Source organism: Ambystoma mexicanum, chromosome 8 (assembly GCF_040938575.1).
Source record: "Ambystoma mexicanum isolate Mex_15411 chromosome 8, UKY_AmexF1_1, whole genome shotgun sequence".
Classification (NCBI taxonomy): Eukaryota; Metazoa; Chordata; class Amphibia; order Caudata; family Ambystomatidae; genus Ambystoma; species Ambystoma mexicanum.
In genome coordinates this window covers 1,104,878,617-1,104,896,339 of record NC_090929.1, presented here as the reverse complement: position 1 = coordinate 1,104,896,339, position 17,723 = coordinate 1,104,878,617, and the positions used below count along the sequence as shown (strand labels likewise).

The 17,723-nt window shown below is 45.2% G+C and overlaps 1 protein-coding gene across 1 annotated transcript in view; it reads left to right on the top strand.

Annotated features, from left to right (window-relative positions):
• The window catches only part of PADI2 (peptidyl arginine deiminase 2), a 1,062,620-nt gene that overhangs the window by 916,048 nt on the left and 128,849 nt on the right, over positions 1 to 17,723 (top strand). Inside the window, exon 12 of the mRNA XM_069611131.1 lies at positions 7,227 to 7,371. Within this exon, the coding sequence (XP_069467232.1) occupies positions 7,227 to 7,371 (145 nt within the window). The remainder of the gene's footprint in view (positions 1 to 7,226; positions 7,372 to 17,723) is intronic.

The window sequence follows — 17,723 nt, the reverse complement described above, 5'->3', positions numbered from 1 at the left end:
CTGCTATTACTGTCACGTCTGGAATTTGGTTGTTCTGGAAGTGAAATTCTACTTGGTCAGATTTTTGTTCAACAATGTGGCAGGTGCCCTTTAAACTAACATGGTTGACGCTATGTTTTAATTTTATTGGTCGGCTTTTCTGGGTCCAGAGGACCTTGTTTATGCAATCTATTAGGGGTGACAACCTTCTCAGGAGGTCACTCCCTAGTAAACAAGGGGTGCCCTCTGGAGTAACTACTATGACCGGGTGTTTCACCTTGTGTTGCCCAATTTTGATGTCCAAATCTGCAGTCCCCTCGACGGGTATTTCCTCCCCGTCAAAGTTCTAAAGTTGTCCAGGAAGAGAGGTGAGAGGAATATGGTAATTCTCCCCCCTTCCTGCATTTAGTTTATCAAAGGCTTTTTTGGACAGAAGAGTAGCTTGGGATCCAGTGTCCACCAGTGCCAAAATTGTACCCTGCCCCTGTACTTGTACCGGGGCATAGTATCTTCCCTCCTTCTCCTCAAGGGGGCACAGATAATGCACATTTTTGGACAACTGGTGGGCTAATTTTCTGGTTTTGGACATTGGAGAGAAGAGATCTGGGCAGAATTCTGTGGAGAGTCATGGGAATCTGCAAGAAAAAGTTGGCAACTGGATATTGATGCGGTTTTGGGTTCCCCTGGTTCCGGTTCTGGGCCGCCCCCCCTTTTTGGAGGCAGTCACCAGGATGGGCTTGAACCAGGGGTTTTCGGTATTGTTGGTTCTGGGATAGAATGATGGGCAGCGACAGCTCAATCCCCACATCTACCCAGTCTGGATTGGAATCCCTTGGGACCCATTTTTCCTTGGGAGGAGTTCCCCCATCTCTGAAGGAGAAGATCTTTTTCCCAGGATCCTCTGAGGATCCCTCTCCCTCAAATTGGAAGACCTGTACCTCCTCCACAAAATGGGTCTGTTTGGGTCCTTTGTTTCTCCTACCTCCTCTCTGCTCCTTGGGTGGCAGACTTTCAGGGGTAGGAGATTTTGTTTCCGGTTCCTGGGTTTCCAGGGGCTGTTTACAAGTGGGGAAGGAAGCTTCCTCCAAGGCTTTACACCCCCCTCCCCCTTGTGCCTCCTTCCTGGGAACTGGTGGGTTATCGGGGTGCTGCCCCGTCATTGTTCTGGAGCACCAGGCCCAGAGTTTGGGGCATTCTGCGCCGGCATGCTCATCTGAGGGTTCTGTTGAGCCCTCAGCATGTGACCCAGATCCCGTGCCATATTTTGGACCTGGCGCTCTAACTGTGAAACCCGCTCAGGCTGATACGGGGTTCTATTTTCTCCCTTGGGCTGATCCCGGGAAAGGTAGCTATCCCTTCTCTGGTAGTACCCCGGGTTGGGAAGATTTGGGTACCCCTCCACCCTTGGCCTCCCCTCTCCCAGATTAGGTTGTCTGGGCTCAGGGAATTGGGGAAAGAAGGATGGATGATTTTGGGGCTGGAAATTGGGTGGATACCTGGGAAAAAAGTTCTGCCCAGGATTTGGTGAATTTCTGCCCTCCTATGGGAAGTTAGGAGGGAAGTTCCCTGGGTTGGGTGCCTGGTTGGATTCCCCCCCTTGGGCTGGAGGAGTCCACACATACCCAAGCATGGGTCGGTTTACCTTGTATCGGGGACTTACATGGTCAGGGGAGTGAGGGACCCCATTTGTGGGACTGCCTCCTTGTCTCTGTGTCTGTGACTGGCCCGAGGGCCTTCTGGGCTGAGAATTATTCGGTGCAGGCAGGTTTTTAGGCCCCCCCATCTAAAATGGGGGCAACCTTTACCTCTGCCACCTTGGCAGCAGCAGGGATGCTGGTCGGTTTGGGACTTTTCTGGGCGTTGTTTTTATTTTCTATGGGCTTCTGCACCTCATAGATCCGGGTAGCCTGTTCAATGACCCAGTCTAGTGTCTTTTCTCGTGAAAATCTCTCACTAGCTGGGTCATTATGTATTTGGGTAAGGCATCGAAAAACGTATTTACAAACTCTTTACTGTCCATGCGCACCCTTCTGGTAGTCTGTGCAAAGGCACGCTTCAATTCCTGCACAAATTCTTGTGGGGCCTGATCCTCCCCACATTGCAAATTGTAGGCTGCCTTGCGAGACTCTTGGGGATTTCTATGAACAGAAAAATGTTTCAAGATGGCCGCCCTATATGTGGACCATCTTGAATGGTTTTGGTCCTCCAGCCCCGCAAATAAACTGGAGTATTCTGGGGAGAATGTCCATTTGACATACTGAATGCAGCTACTGCTGTCCTTCAAATGGAAAGTCTCCATCATTTCCTCGTAAAGCTCCAAGTGTTCCCAAACAGAATACTTGGCATTCTTGTGATAAGGGGTGATGACACTCCTTATTGCCTTAATCTGTTTTAAGGGGTCCTTAAGCAAGGCCCTTTTTGCCTTATTGGCCTTTTTGGTTCGGGTAACCCTGGTCCATTCATCCTCTGACTCAGAAGCACTGCTCCTAGAGGTGCCCGTCTGATCTTCCAGGTTTTCCCAGATTCTGCGAGCCTGGGAATGGCTGGCAGAATGTGGGGACCTGGTCGCCTGTGTCCTGTGACGCTCACAGGAGTCTTCAGATTCCTCCTTGCTGCCAAGATTTGATGAGTACCCCCCCCCCCCCGCTGGCCTAACTGGGCAGGGGTTTTCAGGATGCCCTTAGTGGGCCTACTCTCCTGGGGTTCCCCACTAAATTGCACTGTACTTAGGTGCCCATACCCGGATGCCCGCCCATCCCTTCCTGGGTGGTACTGGCCTATGAGCCCCATACTTTTGGCTGGATGGTAATCTGCCATCCCCGTGGCCCTGGGCTCATGTGTGCCATCGGACATGGGGGTGGCAGAGTCCAAGGACTGGGAGAGATGAAGGCCTCTGGTACTAGGGCTCTTGAGGTTATGCTCAGGTGTTTCCCTTTCCCAGCGAACCTCATCTCTATCAGCCCCTGCTCCCTGTTGCCATGCAAGAGCCTGTGCTTTCAGTTCCTCAGTTAAGGCCTTACTAGACTCTATCAGTCTCTCTTGCATGGCTACCTGTTGCTGGCTGGAGCCTATCATTGTGCTGACAGAGCGCCTCATTCTCTCTCTGTGCCTCCTGGTTGGTCCTGGAATACTGGGCCAGTCTTTGCTGCAGGAGGGTTACCTCCTGAGTCCCATCCCTACTGGCCTGTTCCTTTCTTGCCAGAGCATCTTCCACCCTCCTGGTGTGCTCTAACAAGTTCTGATGCTCTTTTTGGAGGTCACCCAGTCCCTGGAGGGCCAGGTGATTTTCTTCAATTTTTTCTTTTAATTGGCAGACTTCCTGGCCTAAGGTGTCCCTTTCCTGACTAAGAGCCTGCATCTGTGCTGTCAGGTCGTCCCTCTGCCTTTGAAAGGCACCAGCTCTCTGGTGCTCCTGATCAAACTCTGCCTGGGTATCCAGGTCTTTCAGAATCAGTTTGTTGCTCTCTGCCTTCTCCCTATCTAGGTGGCTTTGCAGGGTAACTACCTGCTCTGTGCATGCCCTATTGAAGTCCAGTTGTTACTCCAGCTTTTTCTGGCTCTGCAGTAGGGCATCCAAACCTTCTTGGTACTCCTTCTGCAAGGCCAGAAATCTGGTATCCTGGTCAGACTTTTCCTGTTGCAGGATACCCATATCCTCTTTTATTTTAATGATATACTGCCTACTATCATTTTCTGACTCCTGGCTCCACTGCAGCCTCTGCTCGGAAGAGACCAGGTCAGATTGGGCCTTCTCTAATGCCATCAGTTGCCTATTTGCCAGATCTTGGCCTTCAGCACATTTGTCCTGTATGGCTCCCATATATAAATATAAATATGCTGCTACCCAGGCAATCTTGTTGTGCTCATCCTTGGCCTTACGGGCCATATATAGTTCACTCAGGGCCACATGTAAGGGACCCTGATCTCTCCATTATCTGACCCAGTTACAGTGACATGTTGCGCGATTGCCTGCAACCACACATTTTGGTCCTGTTCAGTCCACTCAGCTCTCACAAATAGTTTATGTAAGAGGTGCTCTCTACTTATTTTGATATCTACCAAGGTCGTCATTCTGGAAATTGATTTCTTTCCTGACTTACAGAAGTTAGTATTTTATTTTGCAAAACAGACCGTTTCCTTAGAGCGTTCCTTTGAGGAGTGTTTTTACAGTGTAATACAGCGTGGTGATCCAACAGGATTTATGTATCCTATCAGTTAGCACACTGTATCAAGCTGCACACGTGATAGATCTAATCCAGATATCCCGGACGAGCCCCCACTCTGTTAAGGGACTTCAATTCAGCACTCCAACTAAGTCAGTGCCTGGTCTGGGATGCCCAAGGGAAGCCCTTATTTATATATTTTTATGACAAGTTATAATCTGGATGATAAACCCTTGTATAACGCCCCTCTCTTTGAATCCCCCTGACCTCACTGAGCCAAGAAGTAGGTTTGTTTTGCAATTTAAAAGATTTATTTGAAAATTAAACAATATATATATATATATCACACTTTTATAATAAATTAATATTTGATCGCACACTTATGAATATGACCGTGATCAACAATGGATAATACTACAATTGTACGCTTATTTAATTACTTAGGAGTTGGTGTAGAGAGGATAAGGTAGCTGAGAATGCTTTTATGGATTCAAGGAAATGCAATGGTGGAAAAGAATACAGCACAGAAATAAACTGATATGATTTCAACAAAAGACAATGTAATCACTTTTCTCTTTTGTGGCAATTCACTCCCCCCTATGCAATATAAAGAGATGGAAGGAAAGCACACAGTTTTCAGAAATACAATCAACATGCGATACAGATTCAGTTCAAATTCTAGTAATCTTGGAGCAACCGGTATGCTTTTAAAACATGCAGGAATATTTTGAATGTGATTTGTACTGAAGTGAAAATATGCTAAAAATGATTTTAATTCCCTATAGGAGATTCAGGGTAGGTGATAGCTACTTAAGATTGGCTCAGGTCAACCCTATCAATTATTCATGAGGGATTATCAAGTTGAAAACGAATTTCAGCAATGCAAAGCAAAAGACAGCGATTTTTGACAGGTGAAGAAGTTTGAGCTAGTTTCCAATTCGCGGCACTTTTTCCGAGTGTGTCGAGCGTGGTTATGGAAAAAGTGTAAGGGCTTGTCGTTCCTAGCACATGCGGTTCCAAAGATACGGACGATTTTGTGAAGGTAGTTTTTCAGAAATTAAATAATGATTCAGAATGACAAAATGACACTTTTACAGGTTTAAAATCGGAGAATGGGCACACGATTCTATGATGCAGTTCTGGACAGGTTAAAATGGTTTGAATCAGATTATTTTAGACTAAGAGATTGGTTCTGGCACAGTTTTCAGGATACTCACTCCTAGTCTTGGAAGGAATGGGCCTCCGTCACCAATTTGGTCAACAGGTTTAGCTGCGGTCCTCTCGCCACGGACGGTCTCTGGTACCGGTTCTGCTCACAGCGATCTGGGTCAGCTCTGTTCTGCTGGTCTGGAGCTCTGATTCTGGCAAAGGTTCTTGGCACTGCATACAGCTCTGCTTTCTGGGTGTTTCTGGCACAAGGTTCTAGGCCAGAATCAAACAGCTCGCCCGGCTGTTGAATAGTTTGTTTAGGTTGCTGGATTCTGAGGCCTGCTGAGAAGGATTCAGCTTTTGGACTAGGCCACTCTGCTGCAAGTTCTGAAATCTAGAGCCTGGTTTTCTAAGTTCTGGTCCTGCAGTCTTCTGGATATTGTCTGGTCCGGCAAAATGCTTCTCAAGAAATCAGTTTGAAGTGGAAAGTGAATCTCCCTTCCTGGGTCTTAGTGGGCCTTTTTATGTCTTTTGAAAGTGGGTGGGGAGGCTGACTTTCTATGCCCCACCCTCTCATGATCCTGATAGGCTAGATAATTCTCTGTGCTCTCACTGGGGAACTAAGTAGTGAGTCAGGATGAGTCAGAGTGATGCTATTTTTATGGCTGGCTGAAGTCCCTCCCCTTTGCATTTACTTAGAAAAACGATTTTTCATAACCACACATGCTTCCCAGATACACAAGTGGTTGAAATTACATGTACACATTGCAGATGAATTAAGGTACAAACAGAAGAAAAAAATGAATCGTCCATATTGTTGTCTGGAAAGTTTGCAGACGATGGCATGTTTTGCCTAGTTGGGTGTCCGGTGCGAGTGTGGTTCAAGGTTTGGCATGGGCTTAATATCAAGGATCTTGTCATGCAAAGTCATCTCATCCATAACTTGCAATAGTCAGTCAGCCGCATCAGTCTGTGTCTCCAATATTTGATCTAGTACAATGATTGTGAAGAAATGTAGTGATGTTATTGTCTGCTTGACCTCGGCTTCTTGACCTCACTCCACTGATTCCTGTTCCATCTAAATGCCTCACAAGAACCCCTATATGGGTGAAGTGATACAAATAATAGAGAGTGACAGAGCTGAGCACGGTCAGGGGACCTATCTTGTAACACATTGTTTACATTAACATAATTATCAGGTGTTAAGTTGATGGAGAAGACAAGAACATATTTGAGAGTCTATAGGAGTACTTTTGCTGGGATCTTGCTTGTGATATTACCTGACTTTGCTATTGTAATCATATCCACTTGTGTTACAAGCTTTTGTCATTGTACGTGATGAGATACTGTAGATATCCTGGTGGTGCTATTATGAATTGAAAACGTACATGAAAAATAACAGGTATACAGAACTTTAACTACACAGCTGTATTTAAATTAGGAAACTACTACTCAGGAAATAATGTTGTAAAATGTCCCTCAGTCAAGAAGTCAAGAATGCTTGGAGTTTTCTCTCTCATCTTGCAAAGGCAATGTTTCAAGATGTATATCAGTGTGACATGTGTGAATTGTCTTAAACAGTAAAGGCATTCATCTTTTTGGCAATACATTAATTTCCATTGCAGGGGTAGATCTACAAACAGGAACAAGGATTCTAATTAAGATGGCATTTATAGACAATTGGATTCTATATCTACAAATCAACAACAGCCCCACTAAAATAAATGGGTTACAATCCACTCCACTAGAACCAAGTACCCCAGATTGTGATAGATTATTTTGCTCTCCTCTATCATGAGCAGTATAGAATGAACTTTCAATCTGAGTTGTGATCTATTGTTATTTAATAGTATGAATACAAATACATTCTGCACATTTTCTGTCCCCTCTGCAAAAAGTTCTATGTCACACATTTTTTTTTTAATCTTTCACCAGTACCAATGGGAGGAGGATGACCAAAGTCGTGCGTGATTTCCTTTATGCCCAGCAGGTACAGCCCCCAGTGGAGCTGTACTCAGACTGGCTGCTGGTGGGCCACGTGGATGAGTTCATGACATTTGTTCCAGCTCCAGACAGAAAGGTAAGCAACCAGACTGCAGGTTAATTATTTTACAGTAAGCTAGGGGGTGGGAGCTTGGAGGAACTGTGGATTTCTGTTCTTAAAAGAGAAACATTATTCAGTATTTCCGCCTGCGGTTATATTTCCTGCTGCCTGTGAATGAGGTTCCAGTGGGACAGTTACACATGACTAGACAGAGGATTGCTGTGAATATAGCAGACCGCCATTCGCCGCCCCACCGGACACGGAAGCTAACCAGCTACCAACTTTTGCAAGTTATTTGATAAGACCTACACAGGACAGGACGTGCCCCAGGTCATGCCTTGAGAAAGACCTATGGTTGAAACACGTGTCGACACTCTAGCATAAGCAAAACAGCTTATGGCATACGTCCTAAACAGCACGCAGAGACGAACGCCATTCAACTGGCAAGAAATGTTGACAAATCATGTAACTGAGCATATGGAATAAATAAATCCAACCAATCTCAAAGAGTAAAGTGGTAAATAAATAAATAATGAATGCCTGACAAATGCTTATTGAATAGCTATACAAAAGCAACAAGTATTGGCTTTCTCAATTCTTGCTTAAACTGACCTTCTTTTTCATATAGTCATTGGAAAGGCTCCCGGGGAATATCCTTGTTATTTATTGGTCAGGGATTTCCTTAACGTTGTCTAGCATGTTCTCTATTCTATTTAATTTTTATAGTGCGCTAAATCACCCTCAGGCCTCAGAGCGCACCTCCATCCGTCTGAAAATCCTCATTATGCAGAAGCAAAGCAGCAAGGCAACAGTGATGCTTATAGCCCGGATATGGCTCTGTCAGTGGCAGTGCCCAGCCCATCCACACTTGCCAAAGGATCCACATCATCAAAACATAGCATCACTGAACATGACTGCATGGCTCCTAGTTAGCTCAAATACAGCCTCCTCCCTGAGAAGAGCATGAGCTTCCTGAAAGAGGTTAGGGGTGTCTCCTAGACCAAGGAATGCCTTCAAGTAGAAAATATTCTATTTGTGGTGCCTGTAGAAAAGCCACAATACCTCCAGTGGCACCAAGAAGCACGTTGGGGTAGTGAGTGCCCTATGAAGGTATCCATTCATTCAGTCAGACATGACAGTCACTACAGGCCAGTAAGAAACAATATAGTCTAATATCCTTCATTAGAAAATATGATATTTCAGTTTTCCTCCATGCAAGTGCATTTAGCAGCTAAACTACTGATAGAAAATTCACATCCCACATTTCCTTTCTCACAATTCTGGTGATTTTTGAAGGCCTCGGAAAGTTATCATCCTAATGTTGGGATATTCTCCTCTTTGGGAACTGAATAAAGTTGGAACCAAATAAAATGTTGTTCTTTAAAGACAATTTACAACACCTGTTCTGCCAGGTAGCATTTTTGGTCGCTATTGCATCTGCTAGAAGGGTTAGTGAGAGACAGGCTCTCTGCACTCACAAATCATATGCTGTTTCCCATTACAGCACCCTAAATTATTTCCCGCAGTTATTTCAGACAATCATATTGATCAAAACATATCACTTCCCTCATTTAGTCATAGTCCTTCCTCTACAGAAGAGAGACCAGTACATGTTTAGATGGGCGAAGTGTGCTTAGTTACTGTTTAGAGACAACGAAGCTGAGTATGAAAACAAAGACATCAGATTTTCCAGCTTCACACTATCTATTTCAAGTATGTCTATACTTTAGCTAGTCATTACTATTAGATTTTAGATGTAAGGGTTGATGCCCAAGAAAATCGCACATCCTTAAGCAACCTTTGTACATAGAAGCTCTGAGAAAAGGTTTGACTTTTTTTTTGTCCTGCCTTTCCACTCCATTCTGAGGTTTTCAGATCACCTTACTTAAGATCCCATGCATGAGAAGGAATTGACATAATCCTAGACATCCATCATGGGTATTATCCTATAATTAAAAAAAAACTCGCACCTGCTCAGAGGAATGAAACATAAAAGGCAAATACCCTTTGTCACTCTCGTATGGAAAAATAAACTGGTGCTCAACTGTCAGTGTAATACATGATTGGATCATGGAGCAGCCTGGATGCCTAAAGGTGGCAGGTAATGTTTTCCTCTGCTTAGCACTGTGTGTCTATCTGGTTTCTTGCTCGTGTGTTTTCTTGTTGGGTAGGTTTTCACATGTTTGGGTTACAGCCGCAGAGACGTGCTTTTTTTAGAGGGAGGCTTCTTTTTTATTTGGAAATGGGATAGATGATCATTTTAGGAAAAACTGTTCTAAAATCCTGCCCATAAAAATAACGATATACATAAAAATGACACCTCAGAGGGCTGGCCTTTCGGATGCTCTTATTTGGTGAAGATATGTTCCATGACTCCGTTTTCACTGAATATCTTCACTGAATATGATCAGAACCAACATCATAATGGGTGTGGACCACCTCATATTACCACATGTGCTAATGACAATTATAGTGGGGTGTTTCGTGATACTCTAATTGCCCACTTATAAATTGGAAAATACCAGCAAAAAACATTGCTTAAAAGACGGGACATACATATTTAGCACACAAATAACATTCCGAATACAGTAACAATAAAATAGAAGTAAATATTAATATCATTATTACTTTCATAAACACTGTTTATAATGAACAAATACAGAATATAGCATTCAGCAATTAACAATAATTATAAGAATTGCCAGTCAAATAATCCAAGCTAAATATATGAATTGAGTTCTATGATGAAGCGTGCAGCAGAGAATGAAGCGGAAACGGGAGGTGCGATAGAGAAATTAAGGAGAGGATGGGCGTTGGCTCGGAAGGGGTTAGAGCGTGAGTGTGCAGCTGCTTGGGAAAGAATTCATCACTGCGAAGACCCTGTGAAACCAGCTCTACTGTGACAAGACCACACAGACCAAGAAGAAAACAAACCCACGACTACATACTCAACCCGAGAAGATGGAGTAATGAGGCTCAAGCCTCGGTATCCAAAAAATCACTGCTGATGGATAAAAATCTATCAGCAAGAAGAAGAACAAACGCGCTTGGGAAAGAAGGGGGTGAAGGGTATGGGGCAGAACACCCCATTGAGAGGTGTCATGGGAGTGGGAGGACGGTCATATGGTAGGCAGAGTCCGCAATTGAGAGGTGACACTGGGGGTGGAAGGGGTTATATGGTAGAGAGAGCACCCCAAGCATTGAAGAGGAAAGGAACCAAATGTATTCAGAGAAAAGATCAGTGGTTGAGATGCAACAAGTTCGGTTTGGAGACTCTGGGGTCGGGGTGTTGCGCTTCAGAGCAATGACATAGAAGCATGACTGTAACCACTGCTAGAACAACCCTGGTCATGCAGTACTGCAGAAAGGCCGTATGGGGGAGAAGTCCTACCAGATGCTATGTTTCAGCGTACCCCATGTCCAGGTTTGTGCATATTCTAAAACTACATTTGCATCCAAAATGCATGTGAGACAGAATCGGTTCCCAGATCTGCACTTGTGTTGAGAACAAATGTGCAGCCCGGTCCGTAATAACCCTATACTGCATTGTGCATCACCGTGCACAATAGGGTGAGGATGTGAACATGTGAGAAACTCGCATTCTCACCAATTTAGTGACATATCAATATCTTATTGGCCCCTGAGTGAGGGGGTACAATAGTGTGCCCCTTCACTTATGGCACACATTGTTATCTTTATTGTGGGCTAAAAATTGTTTAACGTCCTTTCACCTTTACCATGGCAATATTGGGGCTAGACAGTGGTAGCAGACCGTACCCCTAGCACTCCTAGCACTACCATTGGGACCCATTGGTCAAAAGTTTCAGGGATAGGGACAGAAGGCAACCACGATACTCTAAAAGTCAAATTAACTTTTTGTACTTCCCACCACTTGTTCCTCTTCTCCTCTCACATGATTCATCAGAAGGTTGCTGAATAGTTAATTGTGGACCAGGAGGTGTGAACTCCCACCCATCCCCCCCCCACATCTTGTCTGGAAGAAGCCTTCAGCTTGCTGATGCGAAGAGAGAGAAGGGACAAGGGGAGGAACATGTCCTCCCTCTGCATGATGTTGTAGAAATATACTTACTCGGTTTTTTGGTTGGATTAATGTTATTCTACTCTTCCTTTTCTTTTCAGTGCTATACATGGCTCTGTACTTAGCCCTTTATTTATCTTAATCGACATATCCCCATTTTGTCTATTGTATCCTCCCTTAGTCTTTCCTACAATTTCAGTGACAATGACTCTCACATTTTCATCTTTTTTCCCTCTGTCACCTTCACTCTAAGATCTTGTACTGTCTTGCAACTGTTCAATACTGGATGCTCATCCACTCACTTCAACTTAACTCCGCAAAATCTGAGGTAATGTTTTTCCTTGCCCTCCCCCCATTCTTGTCAATTCCCATCCTCTAGTCTAGCCTTCTTCTTCCAACACCCTTTCTAGATCTGTTTGAAATCTTGCTGTCATCTTTGATTCGTCTTTCACTTTTTCCTCTCATATGTGTTTATTTTTTGCCCTTACTTGTCATTTCCATCTTTTCAATATTCATAAAATGTAGTTTGAATGGTAAGTGTCCTCCCACGTATTCTTCATCTTTTCATATTTCTAATATCTAGCTTAGCTGCTTCGGAAAACTTTTTTCAGCAGGGGGTGCTGTGTGACGATGACTATCGACTCATTGTCCCTCGGATGCCTCCGTCTTGATTTTAATGTCACAAAAGGTATATATATATAACGTGCACCGCCCATTGGTTTCAATTCCGTTTTTCCGCTCTAACGCTTCGGATACGGTACGCTTCGTTCCATGTGAAGAAAAATCTTTAGAAAATGTGTTGAAATTCTTCGAGTATATTCGAAAGAATGGCTTTATCTTTGCCATCGTCCACCCCAAGTTGGTTTTCAAGAAATGTTGTGACTGCGGTTCAAAAATGTCTGTCACAGACCCCCACAGAATTTGTTTGTGGTGTCTGGGATCCGCTCATCCTTCATCGGAGTGTGAGGACTGCCTGTCCATGACGTCCAAAGCCCTGAGAGAGCGCAGAGGAAAGCTTGCAGCAGGTAGGACCCATAAATCCCCTTCGACTCCATCGAAAAAACAGACTTTGGACGAGTTGAGAACTGTTTCTCCTTGTCGCAAGAAAAATAAACCATCCCGATCGCACAGTGGTTCCCACCACTCGTCATCGTCGAGACATGGAATGAAAGAGTGCCATAGATCGCCATCTTCCTTGTCTTCAAGTTCCTCTCCGGAACTGGTCGTATGCCCGACTAAGAATGCTTCGCCAGCTCAAAGAGAAGAGTTTAGGCCCAAAATATTGAAGTTGTTCGAGAATGAGGCCCAGACCCCCTCCACTACACCCCAAAGCCATTCTCTGGTCGATAGACCTCATAAGCATAAAAGACGTGCTCCTTCGGACCTGGCTGGCAAAACTCCTCAAAAGCAGTCTAAAGATCCCTCGAGTCAGGGAAAAGTCCCTTCGAGGACTGAGTCATCGATGCCTTCGGCACCAACAGACTCTACATCGACGCCTTCAGGGTTGAAAGATGTGTCAGTGACGCCATCAGTGCCAAAATGTTATGAGAAGTGATTGACGCTTTGAACGTTGAGTTCTTGGACGCCACAGGTGTCAGAAACATCGATGCAGCCATCAAAGCCATCAACATCGACAGTTTCGACGATTTCAGCTCCTTTGTAAACAAACATTATGGGCCTCATTATGACCCTGGCGGTCCCATAATGAACGGTGCTGGTACGGAATCGGCACCGTTCATTACGGATGGGGCTCAATGGGAATGGGGACTCATTTTTACTGGGTCCCAGAAAAGGGCAATTACCGGGTCCGCCAAGGTCAGCATGACCCGGTTATTGCGCTTCAGAGCAATGACATAGAATCATGACTGTAACCACTGCTAGAACAACCCCGGTCATGCAGTACTGCAGAAAGGCCGTATGAGGGAGAAGTCCTACCAGATTCTATATTTCAGCGTACCCCATGTCCAGGTTTTTGCATATTCTAAAACTACATTTGTATCCAAAATGCATGTGAGACAGAATCGGTTCCCAGATCTGCACTTGTGTTGAGAACAAATGTGTAGCCGGGTCAGTAATAACCCTATACTGCATTGTGCATCACCGTGCACAATAGGGTGAGGATGTGAGCATGTGAGAAACTCGCATTCTCACCAACTTTGTGACATCTCAACATCTTATTGGCCCCTGAGTGAGGGGGTGCAATAGTGAGCCCCTTCACTTATGGCACACATCGTTATCTTTATTGTGGGCTAAACATTTTTTAACGTCCTTTCACCTTTACCATGGTAATATTGGGGGTAGACAGTGGTAGCAGACAGTACCCCTAGCACTCCTAGCACTACCATTGGGACCCATTGGTCAAAGGTTTCAGGGATAGGGACAGAAGGCAAACACAATACTCTGAAAGCCATATTAACTTTTTGTACTTCCCACCACTTGTTCCTCTTCTCCTCTCACATGATTCATCAGAAGGTTGCTCAATAGTTAATTGTGGAACAGGAGGTGTGAACGCCCGCCCATCCCCCCCCCCCACATCTTGTCTGCAAGAAGCCTTCAGCTTGCTGATGCGAAGAGAGAGAAGGGACAAGGGGGAGGAACATGTCCTCCCTCTGCATGATGATGTAGAAATATACTTACTGCGTTTCTTGGTTGGATTAATGTTATTCTACTCTTCCTTTTCTTTCCAGTGCCATACATGGCTCTGTACTTAGTCATTTATTTATCTTAATCGACATATCCCCATTTTGTCTATTGTATCCTCCCTTAGTCTTTCTTACCATTTCAGTGACAGTGACTCTCACATTTTCATCTTTTTTCCCTCTGTAACCTTCACTCTAAGATCTTGTACTGTCTTGCAACTGTTCAATACTGGATGCACATCCACTCACTTCAACTTAACTCTGCAAAATCTGAGGTAATGTTTTTCCTTGCCCTCCCCCCATTCTTGTCAATCCCCATCCTCTAGTTTAGCCTCCTTCTTCCAACACCCTTTCTAGATCTGTTTGAAATCTTGCTGTCATCTTTGATTCGTCTTTCACTTTTTCCTCTCACATGTGTTTTTTTGCCCTTACTTGCCATTTCCATCTTTTCAATATTCATAAAATGTAGTTTGAATGGTATGTGTCCTCCCACGTATTCTTTATCTTTTGATATTTCTAATATCTAGCTTAGCTGCTTCGGAAAACTTTTTTCAGCAGGGGGCGCTGTGTGACGATGCCTGTCGACTCGATGTCCCTCGGATGCCTCCGTCTCGATGTTAATGTCACAAAAGGTGCACCGCCCATTGGTTTCAATTCCGTTTTTCAGCTCTAACGCTTCGGATATGGTACGCTGCGTTCCATATGAAGAAAAATCTTCAGAAAATGTGTTGAAATTCGAAAGAATGGCTTTGTCTTTGCCATCGTCCACCCCCAAGTTGGTTTTCAAGAAATGCAGTGACTGCAGTTCAAAAATGTCTGTCACAGAACCCCACAGAATTTGTTTGTGATGTCTGGGATCCGCTCATCCTTCATCAGAGTGTGAGGACTGCCTGTCCATGACGTCCAAAGCCCTGAGAGAGCGCAGAGGAAAGCTTGCGGCAGGTAGGACCCATAAATCCCCTTCGACTCCATCGAAAAAACAGACTTCGGACGAGTTGAGAACTGTTTCTCCTTGTCGCAAGAAAAATAAACGATCCCGATCGTACAGTGGTTCCCACCACTCGTCATCGTCGAGACATGGAATGAAAGAGTGCCATAGATCGCCATCTTCCTCGTCTTCAAGTTCCTCTCCGGAACTGGTTGTATGCCCGACTAAGAATGCTTCGTCAGCTCAATGAGAAGAGTTTAGGCCCAAAATATTGAAGGTGTTCGAGAATTCAGCCCAGACCCCCTCCACTACACCCCAAAGCCATACTCTGGTCGATAGACCCCATAAGCATAAAAGACGTGCGCCTTCGGACCTGGCAGGCAAAACTCCTCGAAAGCAGTCTAAGGATCCCTCGAGTCATGGAAAAGTCCCTTCGAGGACTGAGTCATCAATGCCTTCGGCACCAACAGACTCTACATCGACGCCTTCGGGGATGAAAGATGCGTCATTGACGCCATCGGTGCCAAAATGTTATGATTAGTGATTGACCCCTTGAACTTCGAGTTCTTCGACGCCACAGGTGTCGAAGACATCGATGCAGCCATCAAAGCCATCAACATCAACAGTTTCGACGATTTCAGCTCCTTTGTCAACAAACATTATGGGCATCATTAGGACCCTGGCGGTCCCGTAATGAACGGTGCCGGTACGGGTCCAGCACCGTTCATTAGGGGCTGCTCTTTTACGAGGACTGCTGCGGGACCCACTAAGGAATGCCTGATCAGACCAGGCATCCTTAACGGGTCCCGCAAGCAGTCCAGGATGCTAACAATGGGCCCGTCATTAACGGGCCCGTTGTTAGCATCCTCCCCATTCCCATTGAGCCCTACGGGGCTCAATGGGAATGGGGATTAATTTTTACTGGGTCCCAGAAAAGGGCAATTACCGGGTCCGCCAAGGTCAGCATGACCCGGTTATGGCCCTTTTCTGGGACCCGGTAAAAAATCATTACCGGCAGCAGTCGTGCCCTTAATAAGGGCACGGCTACCGCCAGGGTCGTAATGAGGCCCTATGACTCCATCGAGTACATGGAGAAGATATATACCCCTTTGCCTAGGGCTGAATATTTTAAGTTACTTTCCTCTATTTATGAGGATGCAGAACCATCTTAACATGAATCCTGGCCTTTTGGCCTCCAGTATGGTACGCCATCAGTCCCTGAAGCACTAAGAGTCAAGAATAAAACATCTACAAGAGTGCCAGCATGATGCCAGTGGGTTAGACACCTCACCAGAAGTAGAGTTTGGCAGGTCAGATCCCGGTGATCATGCAGAGGTTCCCTACAGACAATTAATGTTAAGGGTTGTAGAGTATATGGGTTGGGCAACACCTAGTCCAGTCTTTGAGCAAGATGACTTGACTGACATTTTGGACATTGGACCTCAAGAAGACCCTATTGTGCCGTTCCATGCAGCTCTGCAAAAGTGAGTGGCTACTAATTGGGAGGCCTCTGAACTCAATCCAGCTCTCAACAAGAAGTTGACCTCTAAATACAGGGTATCAAGCAGTGACCCTTTTTATTTATCAAAACACCAGACACCAGAATGTCTTGTGGTTCAAGCTGCCACTTTAACAAATAGACAAAATGGCTACCCTAATATCCCACCTGACAGGGTTGACATGTGTTACGACGCCCTAGCCAAAAAAGTTTTTTCATCTGGAAGTATGGCCCTGAAATCAGCTAATGCCACATGCACATTGGCAAGGTCATTCACACCCTTTGGGGGTGTATATCCATGGCTGCTGACCATATCCCTGAAGGGGAGGAACGAGACAGCTTTTTAAACATAGTCAAGGATGGGAAGGATGCGATGTGCGAAATCCCTCAAGACTGGTCTCGACTCTGCTGACAGTATCAGCAGAGCTATTGTGGCTAGTACAGCTATGCGCAGGTTTGCCTGGTTGAGAAAGTCGAGATTTGCTCCAGATGTACAATCCAGGCTGCTCAACATGCCTTTTTTGACTGTACTCATTTATATGGAAGCAAGGCTGATGAGAGCTTCGAGAAAGTACAAACTTCAAAGGCAGAAGCCAAATCTCTTGGTGCTGCGATCAGACAACCTCCAAGTCGCCCCAGAGGTCCTTTTGTCACTACTCCGCATTTGGAAGGGGCAGAGGACAACCAGTTCAAAGAGGACAAAGAAGATTTCCCCCGTGGTGGACGAAGGGAGAGGTACTAAGACTGCAGCAGCAGCAGCAGCTACTTTACCATCAGCCACTGCGTCAGCTGCCCCAAAACCTATCTGAGGGCTTAATTCACAGCACCTCAGTGGGAGGCAGGTTGTCAAAGCATCTAACAGAATGGCAGGCTATTACTTCAGATGCATGGGCATTGGAAACAGTGGTCCAAGGGTACTGCCTTCTCTTTCTAAAAAAGCCTCAGAGTCATCCACCGGGGGACAGCTCTTACAAAGTTCCAGATCTGCTCCTTATGCAGGAAATACTAACCCTGCTAGAGAAAAGTTCTATAGAACCAGTACCTGCAGCAGAGAGGAACAAGGGTTGGTACGCCCCGTACTATCTAATTCCAAAAAAGGACGGATGATTGAGACCCATCTTGGAGTTAAGAGGCTTGAACAAGTTCCTCAAGAAGGACAAGTTCAAGATGGTAACTCTTTTTCAGATCCTTCAGGCCCTCCAGCTTCAGGATTGGATGGTATCATTGGACCTTCAGGGTGCTTACTTTCATGTTCCGATCCATCTCAAGCACAGACAGTAACTG